General features: G+C 44.3%; 1 protein-coding gene across 1 annotated transcript; it reads right to left on the bottom strand.

Moving 5' to 3' along the window:
• Positions 1 to 15,124: 15,124 nt before the first annotated feature.
• Positions 15,125 to 15,676, bottom strand: tmem275a (transmembrane protein 275a). Its single transcript, XM_068036372.1, has one exon. It carries the CDS (start codon positions 15,674 to 15,676, stop codon positions 15,125 to 15,127), a length of 552 nt encoding a protein of 183 aa, XP_067892473.1.
• Positions 15,677 to 19,120: the final 3,444 nt, after the last annotated feature.

Below are 19,120 nucleotides of genomic sequence, written 5' to 3'. Positions count from 1 at the left end.
TGAACTCGATCATGGGTGATCTGTACCTCAACTCTGTTTACCCATCTTAGCTCCATATCCCTTGATACCCATAACTAAGAAATATCTATCAATCTCAGTCTTGAGATCCAATTGTCCCATCATCCACAGCCTTTTGGCCAAGAGAACTCCAGAACTTCTAATACACTTTGTGTGACAAAGTACTTCCTGACTCCCCTTCTAAATGGACTAGTACTAATTTTAAGATTATTTCTTCTCATTCTTGATCTCCCCACAGACAAGTTGATTCTCTGGCAGGGATTTTATCTTCTTCTGTGGACCCAGCAATGGAAGTCCCACCCTCTGAGAGCTGCCGGACAATCAAAGGCCAGCTGCTCTTTACTAAGCAATGTCACTACAGAGGTAGTGGTTGCTGCTGGTGGAGCACCCACCCGAGGCCTAGGAGAGGCACTGGACCCAGAACGCAGGTAGGTCAGGGCAGGAGGAGTCTTGTAGGTGGGGTTCGTGAGGAGGGTGTTAAAGGAGGGTCAGCAACAAGGGCAGGGGGATGGCTTACAGCGGGCCCCCCCCTTCCCGATGCCAGGTCCCTCATTCAGGCACAAAGTGCCTTTTAACGAAGGAAAACCCGCTCCCACTGGAGCCAGCAAGCAACTCACACAGTTTTTATTGCCGTGCTCCCTGTGTGGCGACAGGCCTGTCTGTCACTGGGCTAATTCACAGAATCACAGAATTGTCACAGTTTAGAAGGAGGCCATTTGGCCCATCGTGTCTGCACCGACTCTCTGAATGAGCAATTCACTTAGTGCTATTACCCGCCTCCTGCCCGTAACCCTGTACATACTTCTTTTTCAGGAACAGTCTAATTCCCTTTGAATCCTTCAATTGAAGCTGCCTCCACCACACTCTCAAGCAATGCATTCCAGACCTTACCCCCTCGCTTTGTAAAAAGGTTTTTCCTCATGGAGCTTTTGCTTCTTTTACCAATTACTTTAAATCTGCACGCTCTCATTCTCAATCCTTTCATGAGTGGGAAAAGTTTCTCCCTATCTACTTTGTCCAGACACCTCATATTTTGAATGCCTGTATCAAACCTCAGCCTTCTTTTCTCCAAGGAAAACAGCCCTAACCTCTCCAATCTGTCCTCATAACTAAAATTTCTCTTCCCTGGAACCATACTCGTGAATCTTTTCTTCACTCTCTCCAATGCCTTCACATCTTTCCTAAAGTGCGGTGCCCATAACTGGATGCAAATTCCAGCTGAGGCGGAACGAGTATCTTTTTTTTACATATTCATTCATGGGATGTGGGCGACGCTGGCTCAGCCAACATTTATTGTCCATTCATAATTGCCCTTGAGAAGGTGGTGGTGAGCTGCCTTCTTTAACCGCTGCAGTCTATGTGGGGTAGGTACACGAACAGTGCTTTTAGGAAGGGAGTTCCAGCATTTTGACCCAGCGACAGGGAAGTAACGGCGATATAGTTCCAAGTCAGGATGGTGTGTGGCTTGGAGGGGAACTTGCAGGTGTTGGTGTTCCCATGCATTTGCTGCCCTTGTCCTTCTAGGTGGTAGAAGTCACAGGTTCGGAAGATGCTGTCTAAGGAGCCTTGGTGCACTGCTGCAGTGCATCTTGTAGATGGTACACACTGCTGCCACTGTGCGTCGGTGGTGGAAGGAATCAATGTTTGTGGATGGGCTGCCAATCAAGCGGGCTGCTTTGTCCTGGATGGTGTCGAGCTTCTTGAGTGTTGTTGGAGCTGCACCCATCCAGGCAAGTGGAGAGTATTCCATCACACTCCTGACTTGTGCCTTGTAGATGGTGCACAGGCTTTGGGGAGTCAGGAGGTGAATTATTTGCCACAGAATTCCTAACCTCTGACCTGCTCTTGTAGCCACCGTATTTATATGGCTACTGCAGTTCAGTTTCTGGTCAATGGTAACCGCCAAAATGTTGATCATGGGGGATTCAACGATTGTAATGCTATTGAATGTCAAGGGGAGATGGTTAGATTCTCTCTTGTTGGAGATGGTCATTGCCTGGCATTTGTGTGGCGTGAATGTTACTTGCCACTTATCAGCCCAAGCTTGGATATTGTCCAGGTCTTGCTGCATTTCTACACGGACTGCTTCAGTATTTGAGGAGTCAGGAATGCTGCTGAACATTGTGCAATCATCAGCGAACATCCCCACTTCTGACCTTATGATTGAAGAAAAGTCATTGATGAAGCAGCTGAAGATGGTTGGGACTAGGATACTACCTGAGCAACTGCTGCAGTGATGTCCTGGAGCTCAGATAATTGACCTCCAACAACCACAACCATCTTCCTTTGTGCTTGGTTTGATCCCAACCAGCGGAGAGTTTTCCCCCTGATTCCCATTGACTCTAGTTTCGCGAGGGCTCCTTGATGCCATACTCGGTCAAATGCAGCTTTGATGTCAAGGGTAGTCACTCTCACCTCACGCCTTGAGTTCAGCTCTTTTGTCCATGTTTGAACCAAGGCTGTAATGAGGTCAAGAGCTGAGTGGCCCTGGCGGAACCCAAACTGAGCGTCACTGAGCAGGTTATTGCTGAGGAAGTGCCGCTTGATAGCACTGTCGATGACACCTTCCATCACTTTACTGATGATTGAGAATAGACTGATGGGGGCTGAATTGGCCAGGTTGGACTTGTCCTGCTTTTTGTGTACAGGACATACCTGGGCAATTTTCCACATTGCAGGGTAGATGCCAATGTTGTAGCTGTACTGGAACAGCTTGGCTAGTGGCGCGGCAAGTTCTGGAGCACAGGTCTTCAGTACTATTGCCGGAATGTTGTCAGGGCCCATCACCTTTGCAGTATCCAGTGCCTTCAGTCATTTCTTGATATCATGCGGAGTGAATCGAATTGGCTGAAGTCTGGCATCTGTGATGCTGGGGACTTCAAGAGGAGGCCGAGATGGATCATCAACTCGGCACTTCTGGCTGAAGATTGTTGCAAATGATTCAGCCTTATCTTTTGCACTGATGTGCTGGGCTCCCCCATCATTGAGGATGGGAATATTTGTGGAGCCACCTCCTCCAGTTAGTTGTTTAATTGTCCACCACCATTCACGGCTGGACATGGCAGACTGTAGAGTTTAGATCTGATCTGTTGCTTATGGGATCGCTTAGCTCTGCCTATCGCATGCTGCTTATGCAGTTTGGCATGCAAGTAGTCCTGGGTTGTAGCTTCACCAGGTTGACACCTCATTTTGAGGTATGCCTGGTGCTGCTCCTGGCATGCCCTCCTGCACTCTTCATTGAACCAGGGTTGGTCTCCTGGCTTGATAGTAATGGTAGTGGGGAATATGCCGGCCCATGAGGTTACAGATTGTGGTTGAGTACAATTCTGCTGCTCTGATGGCCCACAGCGCCTCATGTATGCCCAGTTTTGCGTTGATAGATTTGTTTGAAATCTATCCCATTTAGCACAGTGGTAGCGCCACACAACATCAGGCAGCACAGTGGCGCAGTGGTTAGCACCGCAGCCTCACAGCTCCAGCGACCCGGGTTCAATTCTGGGTACTGCCTATGTGGAGTTTGCAAGTTCTCCCTGTGTCTGCGTGGGTTTCCTCTGGGTGCTCCGGTTTCCTCCCACATGCCAAAAGACTTGCAGGTTGATAGGTAAATTGGTCATTATAAATTGCCCCTAGTATAGGTAGGTGGTAGGGAAATATAGGGACAGGTGGGGATGTGGTAGGAATATGGGATTAGTGTAGGATTAGTATAAATGGGTGGTTGATGGTCGGCGCAGACTCGGTGGGCCGAAGGGCCTGTTTCAGTGCTGTATCTCTAAACTAAACTAACATGATGGAGAGTATCCTCAATGTGAAGGCGGGGCTTTGTCTCCACAAGGACTGTGCGGTGGTCACTCCTACCAATGCTGTCATGGACAGATGCATCTGCGGCAAGCAGATTGGGGAGGGCGAGGTCAAGTATGTTTTTCCCTCTTGTTGGTTCCCTCACCACCTGTCACATACCCAGTCTAGCAGCTACGTCCTTTAGGACTCGGCTAGCTCGGTCAGTAGTCGTGCTACCGAGCCACTCTTGGTGATGGACATTGAAGTCCTCTACCCAGAGTACAATCTGTGCCATTGCCACCCTCAGTGCTTCCTCCAAGTGGCGATCAACATGGAAGAGTACTGATTCATCAGCGGAGGGAGAGCAGTATGTGTTAATCAGCAGGAGGTTTCCTTGTCCATGTTTGACCTGATGCCATGAGACATCATGGGATCTGGAGTCGATGTTGAGGACTCCCAGTCAACTCCCTCCTGACTGTATACCACTGTGCCGCCGCCTTTGCTGGGTCTGTCCTGCCAGTGGGACAGGACGTACCCAGGGATGGTGATGGCGGTGTCTGGGACATTGTATGTAAGGTATGATTCCATGAGTATGACTATGTCAGGCTGTTGCTTGACTAGTCTGTGGGACAGCTCTCCCAACTTTGGCACAAGCCCCCAGATGTTATTAAGGAGGACTTTACAGGGTCAGCAGGGCTGGGTTTGCCATTGTCGTTTCCGGTGCCTCGGTCGATGCCGAGTGGTTCGTCCGGTTTCAATATTTATTAACTCCATAGCAGTTTAATAGAATTGAGTTGCTTGCTAGGCCATTTCAGAGGGCATTTAAGAGTCAACCACATTGCTGTGGGTCTGGAGTCACACGGAGGCCAGACCAGGTAAGGACAGCAGATGTCCTTCCCTACAGGACATGAGTGAACTAGATGGGTTTTTACAACAATCAACAATGGTTTCATGGCCATCATTAGACTAGCTTTTAATTCAAGATTTATTAATTGAATTCAAATTCCACCTTCTGCTGTGGTGGGATTCGAACCCATGTCCCCAGAGCAATACTCTGGGTCTCTGGGTTACTAGTCCAGTCTTATACAAGTTTAACATAAACTCCTTGCTATTGTACTCAATGCCCCTATTTATGAAACCCAGGATACTGTCTGCTTTATTAACAGCTCTCTCAACCTGTCCCGCCAACTTCAATGACTTAGGCACATATACACCCTTGTCCCTCTGCTCCTGCAGCCCCTTTAGAATTGTGCCTTTATTTTATATGGTTTCTCCATGTTTTTCCTACTAAAATGAATCACTTCACATTTTTCTGTATTGAACGTCATTTGCCACCTTGTCTATGTCCTTTTGAAGTTCTGCACTATCCTCCTCACAGTTCACAATGTTTCCAAGTTTTGTATCATCTGCAAACTTTGAAATTGTGCCCTGCACATCAAGGTCTAGTCATTAATATATATTTGGAAAAGCAAGGGACCCAACACTGACCCCTGGGGAACTCCACTACAAAACTTCCTCCAGCCGGAAAACATCCATTAACCACTATTCTTTGTTTCCTGTCACTCAGCCAATCACATATCCATGTTGCCAGTGTCCCTTTTATTCCATGAACTATAACTTTGCTCACAAATCTGTTGTGTGGCACTGTATCAAATGTCTTTTGAAAGTCTATGTACATCACATCAACAGCACTGCCCTCATCGACCCTCTTTGTTACCTCCTCAAAAACTCCAGCAAGTTAGTTAAACATGATTTTACCTTAAAAAATCCTTTAATTAAAATCCTTTAATTAACTCACATTTGTCCATGTGACTATTAATTTTGTGCTGAATTATTCTTTCTAGAAGTTTCCCTACCACTAAAGTTAAACTGACTGGCCTCCAGTTGCTGGGATTATCCTTACACCCTTTTTGAACAAGGGTGTAATGTTTGCAATTCTCCTCTGGCACTACCCCCAAGTCTAAGGAAGCCACTGCCTCTGCAATTTCCACTCTCACTTCCCTCAGTATCCTTGGATGCATCACATTCGATCCTGGTGCCTTATCCAGTTTAAGTACAGACAGCCTATCCAATGCCTCCTCTTTATCCATTTTAAACCCTTCTTGTGTATGAATTACCTCCTTTTTCACCAATGCCTGGGTAACATCTTCTTCCTTGGCAATGACAGATGCAAAGTATTCATTTAATATCTCAGCTATGCCTTCTTCCTCCATGCGTGTATCCCCTTTTTGGTCCTTAATCGCCCCACTCCTCCTTATACCACCCTATTATTATTTATATGTCTATAGAAGACTTTGGGATTTCCTTTTATGTTAGCTACATTTCTCTTTTCATACTCTTTCTTTGCTTCTCTTATTTGCTTTTTTACTTCCCCTCTGAACCTTCTTTATTCAGCCTGGTTCTCAATCGTATTTTCTACCTGACATCTGTCATAACCACACATTTTCTTCTTTATCTTAATTTCTATTTCTTTTGTCATCCAGGGAGTGCTGGCTTTGTTTACCCTACCTTTCCCTTTTGAGGGAATATACCTTAGCTGTGCCTGAAATACCTCTTCTTTGAAGGTTGCCCACTATTTGGCTACTGCTTTTCCTGTCAACCTTTGGCTCCAATTTATTTGTCCCAGATTTGTTCTTGCCCTATTGAAGTTAGCTTTCTCTCAGTGTTACTCTTTGTCCTTTCCCATGGTCAGCCTAAACCTTATGATACAATGATCACTGTCCCTTAAATGTTCTCCTACTGACACTTGATCCACTTGGCCCACCTCATACCCAAAAACCAGGTCTAGCAGTGTTATTGGATTGGAAACATTCTGCTGTAGAAAATTTTCCTGAACACACTCTAGGAACTCTTGCACCTTACTGCCCTTTAAACTACTGCTATTCCAGTCTATATTTGGATAATTAAAGTCCTCCATTATAACTACCCTATAATTTTTGCTACCTCTTTGAAATTTCCTTGCAAATTTGCTCCTCTACGTCCTTCCCACTAGTTGGTGGCCTATAGACAACACCGAGCAATGTAACTGCACCTTTTTTGTTCCTTAGCTCCAGCCAAATAGATTCTGTCCTCTACCCCTCTGGGACATTCTCTCTCTCCAGCACTACAATGCTCTCCTGAATCTATATCGCCACCCCTCCCCCTTTTTCCCTTTCCTATCTTTCCTGAGCACCTTGTATCCAGGAATATTTGACACCCAGTCCTGCCCTTCTTTGAGCCAGGTTTCTGTTATAGCCAAAATGTTGTATTTCCACAAGGCAATCTGCACCTGTAACTCACCAATCTTATTTACCATACTCTGCACATTCACATACATGTACAGTAACCCTGATTTGGACTTTATTTCTTTCTCCCTTACTCTGACTGCACCTATTAAATTATTATTCCTTATTCTAGTACTATTTATCTCTCACAGTATTCTCTGCACCTTGGTATTCCTCTCTGATATTATGTCTTGGTTCCAACACCCCTGCCAAGTTAGTTTAAACCCTCCCCAACAGCACTAGCAAAATGCCCCGTAAGGAACTCAGTCCCAGCTCTATTTAGGTGCAACTCATACGGCCTGTACAGGTCCCATCTCCCCCAGAGCTGGTCCCAATTTACAAAGAATCTTAATCCCTCCCTCCTGCACCATCTTTCCAGCCATACATTCATCTGTGTTATTCTCCGGTTTCTATATTCACTTGCACGTGGTATTGGGAGTAATCCGGAGATCACTAGTTTTGCTAATTTCCTATCAAGATCTCTGAATTCTGCCTCAGGACCACAACCCCTTTCTGCCTATGTTGTTCATATTGATGTGAACCATGACTGCTGGCTGTTCACCCTGCCCCCTCAGGGTGCTCTGCAGCCACTCAATGATATCCTTGATCTTGGCACCAGGGAGGCAATACACCATGCTGGATTCACGTCTGCAGCCGTAGAAATGCCTATCTATTCCCCTAACTATCGAATCACCTGTCATTGTTGCTGTTGCAGTCTTCCTTGTATCCCACCCTGTAGAGCTGAGCCACCCGTGGTGCCATGGACATGGCTCTGGCTGCATTCCCCAGATGAACCGTCACTCTCATCAGTATTCAGAATTGGATACTGGTTGGAGAGTGGGAAGCACTCAGGGGACTCCTGCACTACCTGCTTGTTCCTCTTTGACTGCCTGGTGGTCACCCATTCCCTCTCTTCCTGCATACTCTTAAGCACATCTATAAATTTACTATCCATGAAGCTCTCATCCTCACGAATGCACCACAGTGACGCCAGCTCAAGTTCCGAAACCCAGAGTTCAAGCCGCTGCAGCCAACAACACTGCCTACACAAATGGTTATCCAGGACTCGTGAAGCATCTTAGAGTTCCCACGTAGCACAGGATTTTGGCAGCAGCAAGATGAGGTCCTTAATTGGGTATTAATTGCCCACTTAAAGGTCTTTATTAGCAGCGTGTCAGGAAGGTCATTCAGTGATGAAATAAATCTTTGGGAAGAAGCATCACTGCAAGGATTCTTTACAGTGGGCTTGGTTCTATGTAACAATATAACTGATAATAGTTTATATTTTCTGCTGTGAAAGAAATTGGTCCCATTAACTGGATACCAAATCAGGCCACAGATTTCCTCAGAGCCTTTTGGTAGAAAGAAATGCGAGAAAGCAAGTGGGACTTCTGTCCATCAGTGAGGCACCCCACAGACCCTGCTAGAATTTGTAGTGTCATCTAATTTATATAATAGTTAGCCAGTCAAAGAGGTAACTCTCCTGTTCCTCCCATCGCCAGTCGAGCAGGTACCTAGTTGTGCTAGAAACTGTGTGAACCCCTGTTGTTTAACATTTAAATTACCTGACCTTGTATATTGGAATAAGAACAGAAAATGCTGGAAATACTCAGCAGGTCTGACAGCATCTGTGGAGAGAGAAACAGTGTTAACGTTTCGGGTCAATGACCTTTCATCAGAACTGGCAAAAGTTAGAAATGCATTAGGTTTAGAGCAAGCGAAAGGAGGGTGGGGTGGGCGAAGAACTAAAGGGATTTTTTTTCATTCAACCATGGGATGTGGGTATCGCTGGCTAGGCCAGCATTTATTGCCCTCCCTAATTGCCCCAGAGAAGGTGGTGGTGAGCTGCCCTCTTGAACCGCTGCAATCCTTGGGGTATAGGTACACCCACAGTGCTGTTGGGAAGGGAGTTCCAGGATTTTGACCCAGCGACAGTGAAGGAATGGTGATATAGTGCCAAGCCAGGATCGTGTGTGGCTTGGATGGGAACTTGTAGGTGCTGGTGTTCCCATACATTTGCTGACCTTGTCCTTCTAGGTGGTAGAGGTCGTGGGTTTGGAAGGTGCTGTATTAGGAGCCTTGGTGCGTTGCTACAGTTCATCTTGTAGATGGTGCACACTGCTGCCACTGTGCATCGGTGGTGGAGGAAGTGAATGTTAGTGAATGGGGTGCCAATCAAGTGGGCTGCTTTGTCCTGGATGGTGTCGAGCTTCTTGAGTGTTGTTGGAGCTGCACCCTTCCAGGCAAGTGGAGAGTATTCCATCACTCCTGACTTGTGCCTTGTAGATGGTGGACAGGCTCTGGGGAGTCAAGGTGTGAGTTACTCACCGCAGAAATGCTAACCTCTGATGTGCTTTTGTAGCCACAGTATTTATATGGCTACTTCAATTCAGTTTCTCGTCAATGGTAACCCCCAGGATGTTGATAGAGGGGGATTCAATGATCATAATGCCATTGAATGTCAAGGAGAGATGGTTAGATTCTCTCTTGTTGGATATGGTCATTGCCTGGCACTTGTGTGGCGCGAATGTTACTTGCCACATATCAGCCCAAGCTTAGATATTGTCCAGGTCTTGCTGCATTTCTACCCTGATAGGGCAGAGGGCAGGAGAGATCAAATGACAAAGATGTCATAGAATAAAAGGCAAAGGGAGTGCCAATAGTTGTAGTAAACGGCAAAGCATTAAGCCAGAGAGAGTACTAATGGTCGAATAATAAACTGCTCTGACTGAAAGCAAGGACATGAATAACAAGTTTAAGGCTGGTTAAAAAAAAAATCAAAATAGGATTCATGGTCTGAAATTGTTGAACTCAATGTTGAGTCCAGAAAACTGTAGAGTGCCTAATCAAAAGACGACGTGCTGTTCCTCAAGCTTGCGTTGAGCTTCACTGGAACACTGCAACTGAGGACAGAAATATTGGGCATGAGAGCAAGTTGGTGAATTAAAATGGCAAGCAACCGGAAGCTTGGAATCATGCTTGCAGATGGAATGGAGGTGTTTCACAAAGCAGTCACTCAATTTGCTTTTGGTTTCCCCAGTGTAGAGGGGACCACATTGTGAGCAGCGAATACAGTATACTAAATTGAAAGAAGTACAAGTAAATTGCTGCTTCACCTGGAAGAAGTGTTTTGAACCTTGGATGATGAGGAGAGAGGAGTTAAAGGGCAGGTATTACACCTCCTGTAATTGCATGGCAAGGTGCCGTGGGAAGGGGATGAGGTGTCGGGGGTAATGGAGGAGTGGACCAGGGTGTCACGGAGGGAACGGTCCATTCAAAATGCTGACAGGGAACGGGAATGGAAGATGTGTTTGGTAGTGCCATCATGCTTGAGATGGTGGAAAAGGCAGAGGATGATCCTTTAGATGTGTGGGCTGCTGGGGTGGACAGTAAGGACAAGGCTAACCCTATCGTCGTTCTGGGAGGGAGGTGAAGGAAGGGGTGAGGGCAGAAGTGTGGGAAATGGGTCGGACATGGTCGAGGGCCCTGTCAACCACAGTGTGGGGAGAATCCTTGATTGAGGAAAAAGGAAGACATACCAGAAGCACTGTGGTGGAAGGTTGCATCATCAAAACAAATGTGTCGGAGATGGAGAAACTGGGAGAATGGAATGGAGTCTTACAGGAAGCAGGGTGTGAGGAAGTGTAGTCTAGGCAGCTGTGGAAGTCAGTGGGCTTCTAGTGAATATTAGTAGATAGCCTATCCCCAGAAATAGAGACAGAGAAGTCGAGGAAAGGAAGGAAAGTGTTGGAGATGGACTATATGAAGGTAAGAGAAGGATGGAAATTGGAAGCAAAGTTCATGAAGTTTTCCAGTTCTGGGTGAGAGGAGGAAACGGCACTGATACAGTCATCAATGTATCGGAAAAAGAGTTGGGGGAGGGGCCTGAACTGGAACAAGGAATATTCAACATACCCCATAAAAAGACAGGCATAACTAGGATCTTCCTTGGATATTGGACATGATCAAGGACCTTAGCACTGAGCAAGCAGAAGTTCCAATCCACCCCAGACCTGCAGCCCCCCCACCATGCACAAACCCTGCTCTGTTCACACTCAAAAGGCCTCCCCAAGAATTTTAAGGTCACTGTTTCTCTGATAGAATCAATCCGTGTCTGTTGTTTCCTTTGAACCGCTAACATGAGTATTAGTTGTGCACATAGGCAATCAATCTGTGGTCATTCATTGGACAGACCCAAAGATTTGTAATGGTCTTCCACAATTCTGTCAACCTAAGTCCTCATTTTGTCATTTTCGCAATCGGCTTATAACCAATGGGATATATCTTGAGTTTTTACGATAGTGTAAAACGAGTAGTCGTGAGTCACCAGCCTTTTATACATCTCTCTCCAATTTTATTTCCAATGGAGATATGAACGATCTAAAACGGGCTGCCTATGCATGGTCACATTTAACACTATTGCATAAAGTCAAGATCTATCGCAGTAACTTTTACAGGTAGAGCATTTCAAAATGTTTCACACTAAACAAGCTGGTCCATACCATTTTATGTCAAAAATGTTTTCCATCATGATCCATAATTTAATGTATAATTATTACATTGTCATATATTATCACATCACCTTATCATTGTTTTTCATATCTTATTTCCCTTAGTGGCATTACTTGATCTAGTTATAATCTTCTTATTACCATGGTAATTTGCCTCATTCTCTGATGAGTCAGCTTTGGTTCATTTCAGCAGCATGAAGTGCAGAAAGATTGTCATATTTTAGCCAGTCTGTGCCATTAAATTGTAGGGGTGTTTTGGTTAGTTAAAAAGCATTATTTGAATATTTTACAGATCAGATGAAGGTCTAAACCCAACAAGCATCACGTCATGCTCTCCTGAAAACATGACATGAATGAGAAATACCATTGAAAAATGTCAAAATGTACACTGAATGAATAGTGGCCTTTTTTGGAAACCACAAACCTTCCTTCCCATTATTTTTATAAAAGCAAAATACTGCAGATGCTGGAAATCTGAAATAAAAACAAAAAGTGCTGGGAATACTCAGCAGGTCTGGCAGCATCTGTGGAGAGAGAAGCAGAGTTAACGTTTCAGGTCAGTGACCTTTCATCAGAACTTCCCATTATTTTTGTTGGATTCTTTACTTAGCAGTCTTTATTTAACAGTTGTCCTAATTTTAAGACATTAAAGTGTATCAGAGGATATATTTTATAAAGAATAGTAATTCACAGTGGACATGTTATAGGCAGTGTCACTGCACTTCCATACTTCTCTTGTTAGTGGAAGTATGACTGAATTTTGGACAAATTACAGATGAGACTTTCAGTTGCATATACCTGAGATACCCACTTCCAGACGAACATAAATGTAGCTAAAAGCAGCAAGTAGCATTCTACCACAAGGGATGGTTGAATGGCAAATGTTCACAGTCTCTACTCCTCCTGCAGTGCAATGGCTGAATTAAAAGACCTTGATCTCCTCTATGTCCTTCAGTAGCAACTTGCATTTATATAGCACCTTTAACATAGTATGGGCAATGAAATTCTTGGGGCCAAAATTCCTCAAAATGGAATTCCATTAGTTAATGTGGGATTGTGCCCACCAGTCCCCTCCAAAGCTGACCCTACTGAGGTTTTTGGAGTCAGTGGAAGGACATCTCAGTTACACAGGAGAACCCTTGTGGAAATTACTAGTGCTGAACCAGATATAAGAGCAAACCGGTCTGTGCCATGCCATCCTCTGTCACCTATAGCCTCTAGCATCACTCAGTCATAAACTTCCTTGTTTTCATTTTTGCAATACTACTATCAATACATCAATATATTAATAATAATGCATCAATCATGATGCTCTCTTGTTCCTGAGTTCTAAGTACTGTCCTACATTCTTCTTTCTCTCAACAACCCCACTGTGTTAAAATCAAGATTGATTGGATCATTTCCTAATCTAATTCTTTTTTATGACCTCAAACCTGTGGAGCCTGTTTCTCCCCAAAATATTTCCCTTTCCCTGCAATCTTCAGATTATTAAAATTCAAACCAATCACCACTCTAATTTACCTCATTTTTGATTTTCAATCCTTGGTAATGTCCTGTACTACAGGTTTTGATCCTTCCCTTGGTCTCTCAACCATTAAAATACTAAAATGATTATTTCCATCTTTCTCTTTCCTTTCTCTGTTTTTTTTCATGTTCCTCAGACAAGAAATCACAATCTCCTACACAAGACAGTGGCACAGTGGTTAGCACCGCAGCCTCACAGCTCCAGCGACCCGGGTTCAATTCTGGGTACTGCCTGTGTGGAGTTTGCAAGTTCCCCCTGTGACTGTGTGGGTTTTCACCGGGTGCTCTGGTTTCTTCCCACAGCCAAAGACTTGCAGGTTGATAGGTAAATTGGCCATTATAAATTGCCCCTAGTATAGGTAGGTGGTAGGGGAATTGAGGGGATGTGGTAGGAATATGGGATTAGTATAAATGGGTGGTTGATGGTCGGCACAGACTCGGTGGGCCGAAGGGCCTGTTTCAGTGCTGTATCTCTAAATAAATAAAACAAAGACCATTAGCAGCCCTGCATTGTACACTGAGTGACTGCCCCTCACACTCACATTGCTAGTAGTAGTTTGATATGTTGTATTCTTCAACTGTCTATGCCTCGCAATCCAGCATGCTCAGGTTCTTCAACTATGTCCCAGTATCTTTGGGTTTCTGATGCTCCCATTGTTGGGAGCTAGAAGCAGTAGCACTGCCTTCTTATACTCCCACCCTTAGTTGAGATGAGCACACAGTTTAACTGGCCTTTGTTTTTTTTCATTATTAACAAATTCTTTTCAAAGTAGTATTGTTACTTACTGTATCTCAGCAAATATAAATAATACAGATTGTAATTGGGTCCTCCCACTCAACCCATCTTTTACACAAATAATTTATGTCTAGTTATGCTTTACAGATACAAGAAAACATTTATTTGAAATTGTTTTTGTGTTGACGAATACAATGGATAATACATCTTATACAACGACAGATTGGAAAGATTTCCTACAGAAGTAATAAACCAAATAAAATACAACTTCCCGCCACTTTCACAACCCCACATCCCTTCAATAATAAATACATAATTCATAATTATAAATTAAAGGCTGATTGGCACTGGCTGATGCCTAATACTTCTCTCTGTCTTCCTTTCCAAATACATTGTAGCATTGTTTATATCACAGTATTAATGTGGACAATCAAATACATGGGACAGTTCCCATTCCCTCAGGATGCCTCCATTAAAGACCTCCGACTGCTTTTATTATCCTAATAAAGCTAATAACGAGGAGAGATGAATAAAGCAAGCTTATCTTCACATTGCTCCTGCTCTATTCCTCTTACTGTTTGCTTCCTTGGTCCAGCAGTTCATCACTTCAGCACTATGAGGGCATTTATACAGTACATAAACCAATGAAGGGGTTCAATGTGAGTGCAGAGGCATACAGGGGGAAGTGGGTTTTGCCAAAATATTTATCTCTGTTTACAAAGTTAATCTTCTTACAATGTTTTATTAAATGAGTTATATCTGAATTAAAACTAACAGTTCCTGTACTTTGTCCCAAATTATTTTTTTTGGGGGGGTAGGGGTAGAAAATGCACATCTGGTGACAAAAATCTGTACTTTTGGCAGACATAGTTTATGGTCCATACACTCCTCAACCAATCAACTTCGACCTTTTCACCAGGTCACTTGTAATTTGCACAGATGCTTGCGACAGTCTTGTGACTTGGGGCTTGGTGAAGTCACAGTCAGACGGTGCTTTTGTTTCCATTTTCAAATTTTACAGTTCTGATTAAAAACAAGATTTTTTACTTAATTGCTTCTGGCTCATGTGCATTTCACTCTCAGAAAACAGCAGGAGACATTAAAATGTCACTGTGCAAATAAAATAAATTGTAAAAATGAAGGTGACTGCAGTTCATACAGAAAGGTAGGTTGATACGGTCTGGAGCGTAGGCTGTTCAAACTTAAACACGAGTTTCTGCTGGTGGAAAGTTCAAGAGACTTAGCCATGACATCATACAGTAAGGGTAGTTTTGCACTCAGAGCTCAGGCCAATTCTACGATGATGAACCCAAGTCCCGGGGTAGGTTTAGTTGTATCGCCTCAGCACCAGCTGTATACTTGGCTCCAGGATTGTTGCCATCCATTGTAAAGAGTTTACACGTCTTTGAATTTTCATGAACTGGGGTGGATTTCTTAGAAGACACTGGTGAATTTGTGGGGCTGAGCTGGACTGCAGTCGTGTCTTGCACCGTGTGCTCACTAGTCTCAATCTCAAATGTGGCGTGACCCGGTTTGATGATGCCAATATTGGATCCAGGTTTAGACTTCCTTTGGCCATGGGCTGGGGGTCTACGACTGCAAATACAACAGGCGGCAAAGAAGGTGAAAGCAACCACCAGCAAAATGGGACCAATAATGATGGGGGGATTGTTTACTGGCAAGAAGGTGCCAAAAGCAAAGGCTCCCACAAGAGTTATGTTGATCCCTGCCAACATGATGCAGAGGCCGCAGGCACAACAAAGAGCTGGAGATGGAAGACCCTGAGGTCTTGTCTTCTTTTGCCCAGATTTTTGAGGTACAGTAGTGCTAGTTTTCTCAGCGAACATCTTACTTTTGATCAGGAGGATGTGCTAAACCATTCCCATTCAAAGTCACACCTTAGAATGGCATTTAATTGCCTTAGCTGTAAAAACAGAAAGCATATGCATCAGCTAATTAATAGATTTCAGGCATATTTGAATGAAGACTGTTCAATTTACAATCATTACATACAGGGTATAAGTTGTTAATTCACATTCATTAAGCGTTCCATAAAAAAATAAAATACAACCAAAAAGAAAGTTCTTTGATGCACATTGAGAAGGAGAAGGGAAGTACATACTAAAAAAAGTAATTGAGGGGTAGTGACAGAAAGATGAATAGATCAATAACTGGATATATACTTAAGGAATGTGTGATGAAAGACTGCATCCCCAAAAGCCTGCACTACAGCCAGATATGCAACCACAAAATTTGAAAGACAGACTGTATATGCACAATGAATTAATCAGTGAATTATACAAATCAGTAAAGTTGCATACATATAAACAGATCTTCAATGGCATTGTTTAAGTTGAATTATTCTGTATATTGCTAGATATATTAACATGGCTGCTGATTTACAGGGACTGAATAAGGTCAAATTGCATTTCTACTGCAAAAGAATTCTGAAACCATTAACAACACTTTTGGGTTTGAATGATGTGATAATATCCATATTTATTTGAAACCATAAATCAGTGATCTTGATTATTATGTTGACACCAAAATTCCACATGGGGTCTACTGGTCTCCCTCCATGGAACCCCCAGGGATTCAGGGGAGGTCCAGTTACACTGAGAGAGCTCTACAACTTTCACCTGGGCTCCATCATCAAGATCCAGACTTGGCCAAGGGGCCTGTTCACTGAGGAGCACAATTTAAACAAAATTCTCTTGTACCAGCCCCCCTGCTTGAGCAGGATTTTAGAGGGGCTGCAGAGTCTGTCCACATCAACAGACGGGTAGTTAGCCAGGTTTCCAGGCACAGGACAGGCAGACACCAAAGAAGCACCTCCACTGGCATTTGCCAGCCCTGCATCAAGTAAGGTGCTGACCCTGCAAAATCTGGCAAGGTTAGCGTTGTACTGGCAGGCATAATCTTATCCACCCATCATACTGGATGCTCAAGTACCCATTTTGAGCCTGATAAACAGGAACGGTATCATCAAATTTCTCAGCCATTGTGTCTGCCACATTCAGTTACATGACAACAATAACTACATTTGCGAGTAATTCATTGTATGTGAAGTGTTTCACAAAATTTGAATAATGCTACATGCTATCATAATTCATGTTCTTTCTTTACATTAGTTATTATCCGAACAATACTTTACCTACCTTTCTAAAAGTACAGAATGAGACTGAAAGTCCTAATCTGATGTCAGTCACTTGCCACAATTGTGCTATCAAACTCATCATATGCTTTTTTATATCAGCTTCTACTTTAACATGACTTGTTATATTTAATAATATCTTACTCTTCTGTACATCAGTCATAACAGGCTTATCTTGTTTATCTTGGTTATCAGTCTATATCTTGCCAGGGAAAGTTATTCATGTCTTTCTTTTTGCTTCCCCCCACTTTTATTAAAGCCAAACTTTTAAAATAGGTATAGAAGGGTGTTTAGTAGCCGCAGCATTTGCAATACAGCAGAGAACAGAAGGTTCTGCCTCAATTCATCATGTGTCTTTCCCAGTGAATTGAATTCAAGCTCCTCACGCTTGTTTTCAAATCTCTCGTGTCGACACTTCCATGCCTTCAATTCCCTGTCCGGGGAAAGCCAGTGTGACAGTGGTGGGGAGGGAGCAGGAGTTAAGATTTTCAGTGTGTGGGGGAACTGGGTCAAATAAACATAATGGCCGTAATTTTACACCTTCCCAGCGGGTCGGATGGTGACGTGGGGGATGCGTAAGATTGAGCGGCAGGCTCCAGGAGGCCTACCCTGCCCGTTTCCGCCTCCGGACAGGTTTACGGCGGGCGGGGGGTGGGAAACGGCCCACCCACCCGAGGCCAATCAAGGCCCTTAAGTGGCCACTTAACGGCCACTAAAGGGCCTTCACCCACCTCCACTGGTATTTTACCCGTGGCAAGCGGGTGTGCTCAGGACGTGAAAGGCCGGGTGCCCGCTTGAGGGCTGCCCCCACCTTCCGACCCACCCCCAGGACCCAAGACACCCACCTCCCCCCAAACAACCACTCCAGCCTCACCAGGAAAGGACCGATCCCCCTGGTGAGGTGTGTCCCTACTTACCTTCCCTCCTCGATCCATGGCACCGGCTGGGCTGCAGTCCCAACAATGGCCACCGCTCCCGGTGGCATTGCTCGGACTAAGAGCTGCCGGCCCGTTGATTGGCCGGCAGCTCACGGAAGCGGGACCTCCTCCCTCAAGTGGGTGGAAGTCCCGCCTCAGGACAATTAACAGCCTGGGGAGCCGTAAAATATGGGACGGATCCCCGGGCTAGGCGGAAGCGGGTTCACCACCAACTTTCACGTCGGAGTCCGGCTCCCGTCCATCCACCATAAAGTTCCGGCCAATGGGTGTAGGAAATGGTGGGAAGGGTTGAACTTTAAACTTTGTGCAATTTGGGGGGTGTTGGTCAGATTTAAAAGGTATGTGCCTTGAGGGGGAAGGGCAAATAGTTAATATAATTGTTATTGAAGGTGGGAAAGGGGCATTAGAAATTTATTGGATACATTTTGCGGGGATACTGCTTTAAAAATTCAAATTGACCAGCAGGGCTGGCACCTTTAAAAATGGCACCAGCGCCTGCGCACAAGCAGCTGATGCCATTGCCGGGGACAGAAAGCCCTCCCCTTCCACATGATTGGGGGCGCAGGCCACCCCAGCTACTTAATTGAGCCGCCACGCAGGAGATTGCAGTTGCTCATTGATGTGCCATCTTTTGAGCTCGCCGCCGATAAATCCAGCCCTATGGTTCTATGTAACTGGATTTTTAATGATGTACTAAGTTCAAAATTACTGCTGTAAAACCTCTCTAGTCCTGAAAGACTAATTTTATATATGTGGAATATCAAATTTCTCAATTATGGCAAAATAAATTCGACATATTTTAAGAGAATAATTTTTTAAAATCAAGTTTGCTTATGATATTTCATGTCTGTCCCAATCATTTATTTCACTATCTGTAAAATTTAAATTAAAAGAAAATAATACGGTAATTTTTATGTCCTGGTTTTCGGTCTGTGGGAATACTTCAATGTGATTGGCTACTTGCCCTCCTTGATAACATCAGTGCTGCTGGATGCCTGGAGATCCCCTTAACCTGGCACCAGATTCAAACTCACATCAGGAAAAAGTAAATTCATGCCACAGAGAATGTTGGATCTTTGTGGGCCGCTTTCTTCGAAGTCAGCAGCGAGTGTCGACACATTGCTGCTGATTGCAAAATCCAGCCCAGAGAATTCAGGTTCTTCTTCTTTGGCCTCCTTATCTCGAGAGACAATGGGTAA

This window comes from Heterodontus francisci, chromosome 8 (assembly GCF_036365525.1).
Source record: "Heterodontus francisci isolate sHetFra1 chromosome 8, sHetFra1.hap1, whole genome shotgun sequence".
NCBI classification, from domain to species: Eukaryota; Metazoa; Chordata; class Chondrichthyes; order Heterodontiformes; family Heterodontidae; genus Heterodontus; species Heterodontus francisci.
Note: the sequence above shows the minus strand (reverse complement) of the source record. Positions and strands in the feature narration are given on the sequence as shown.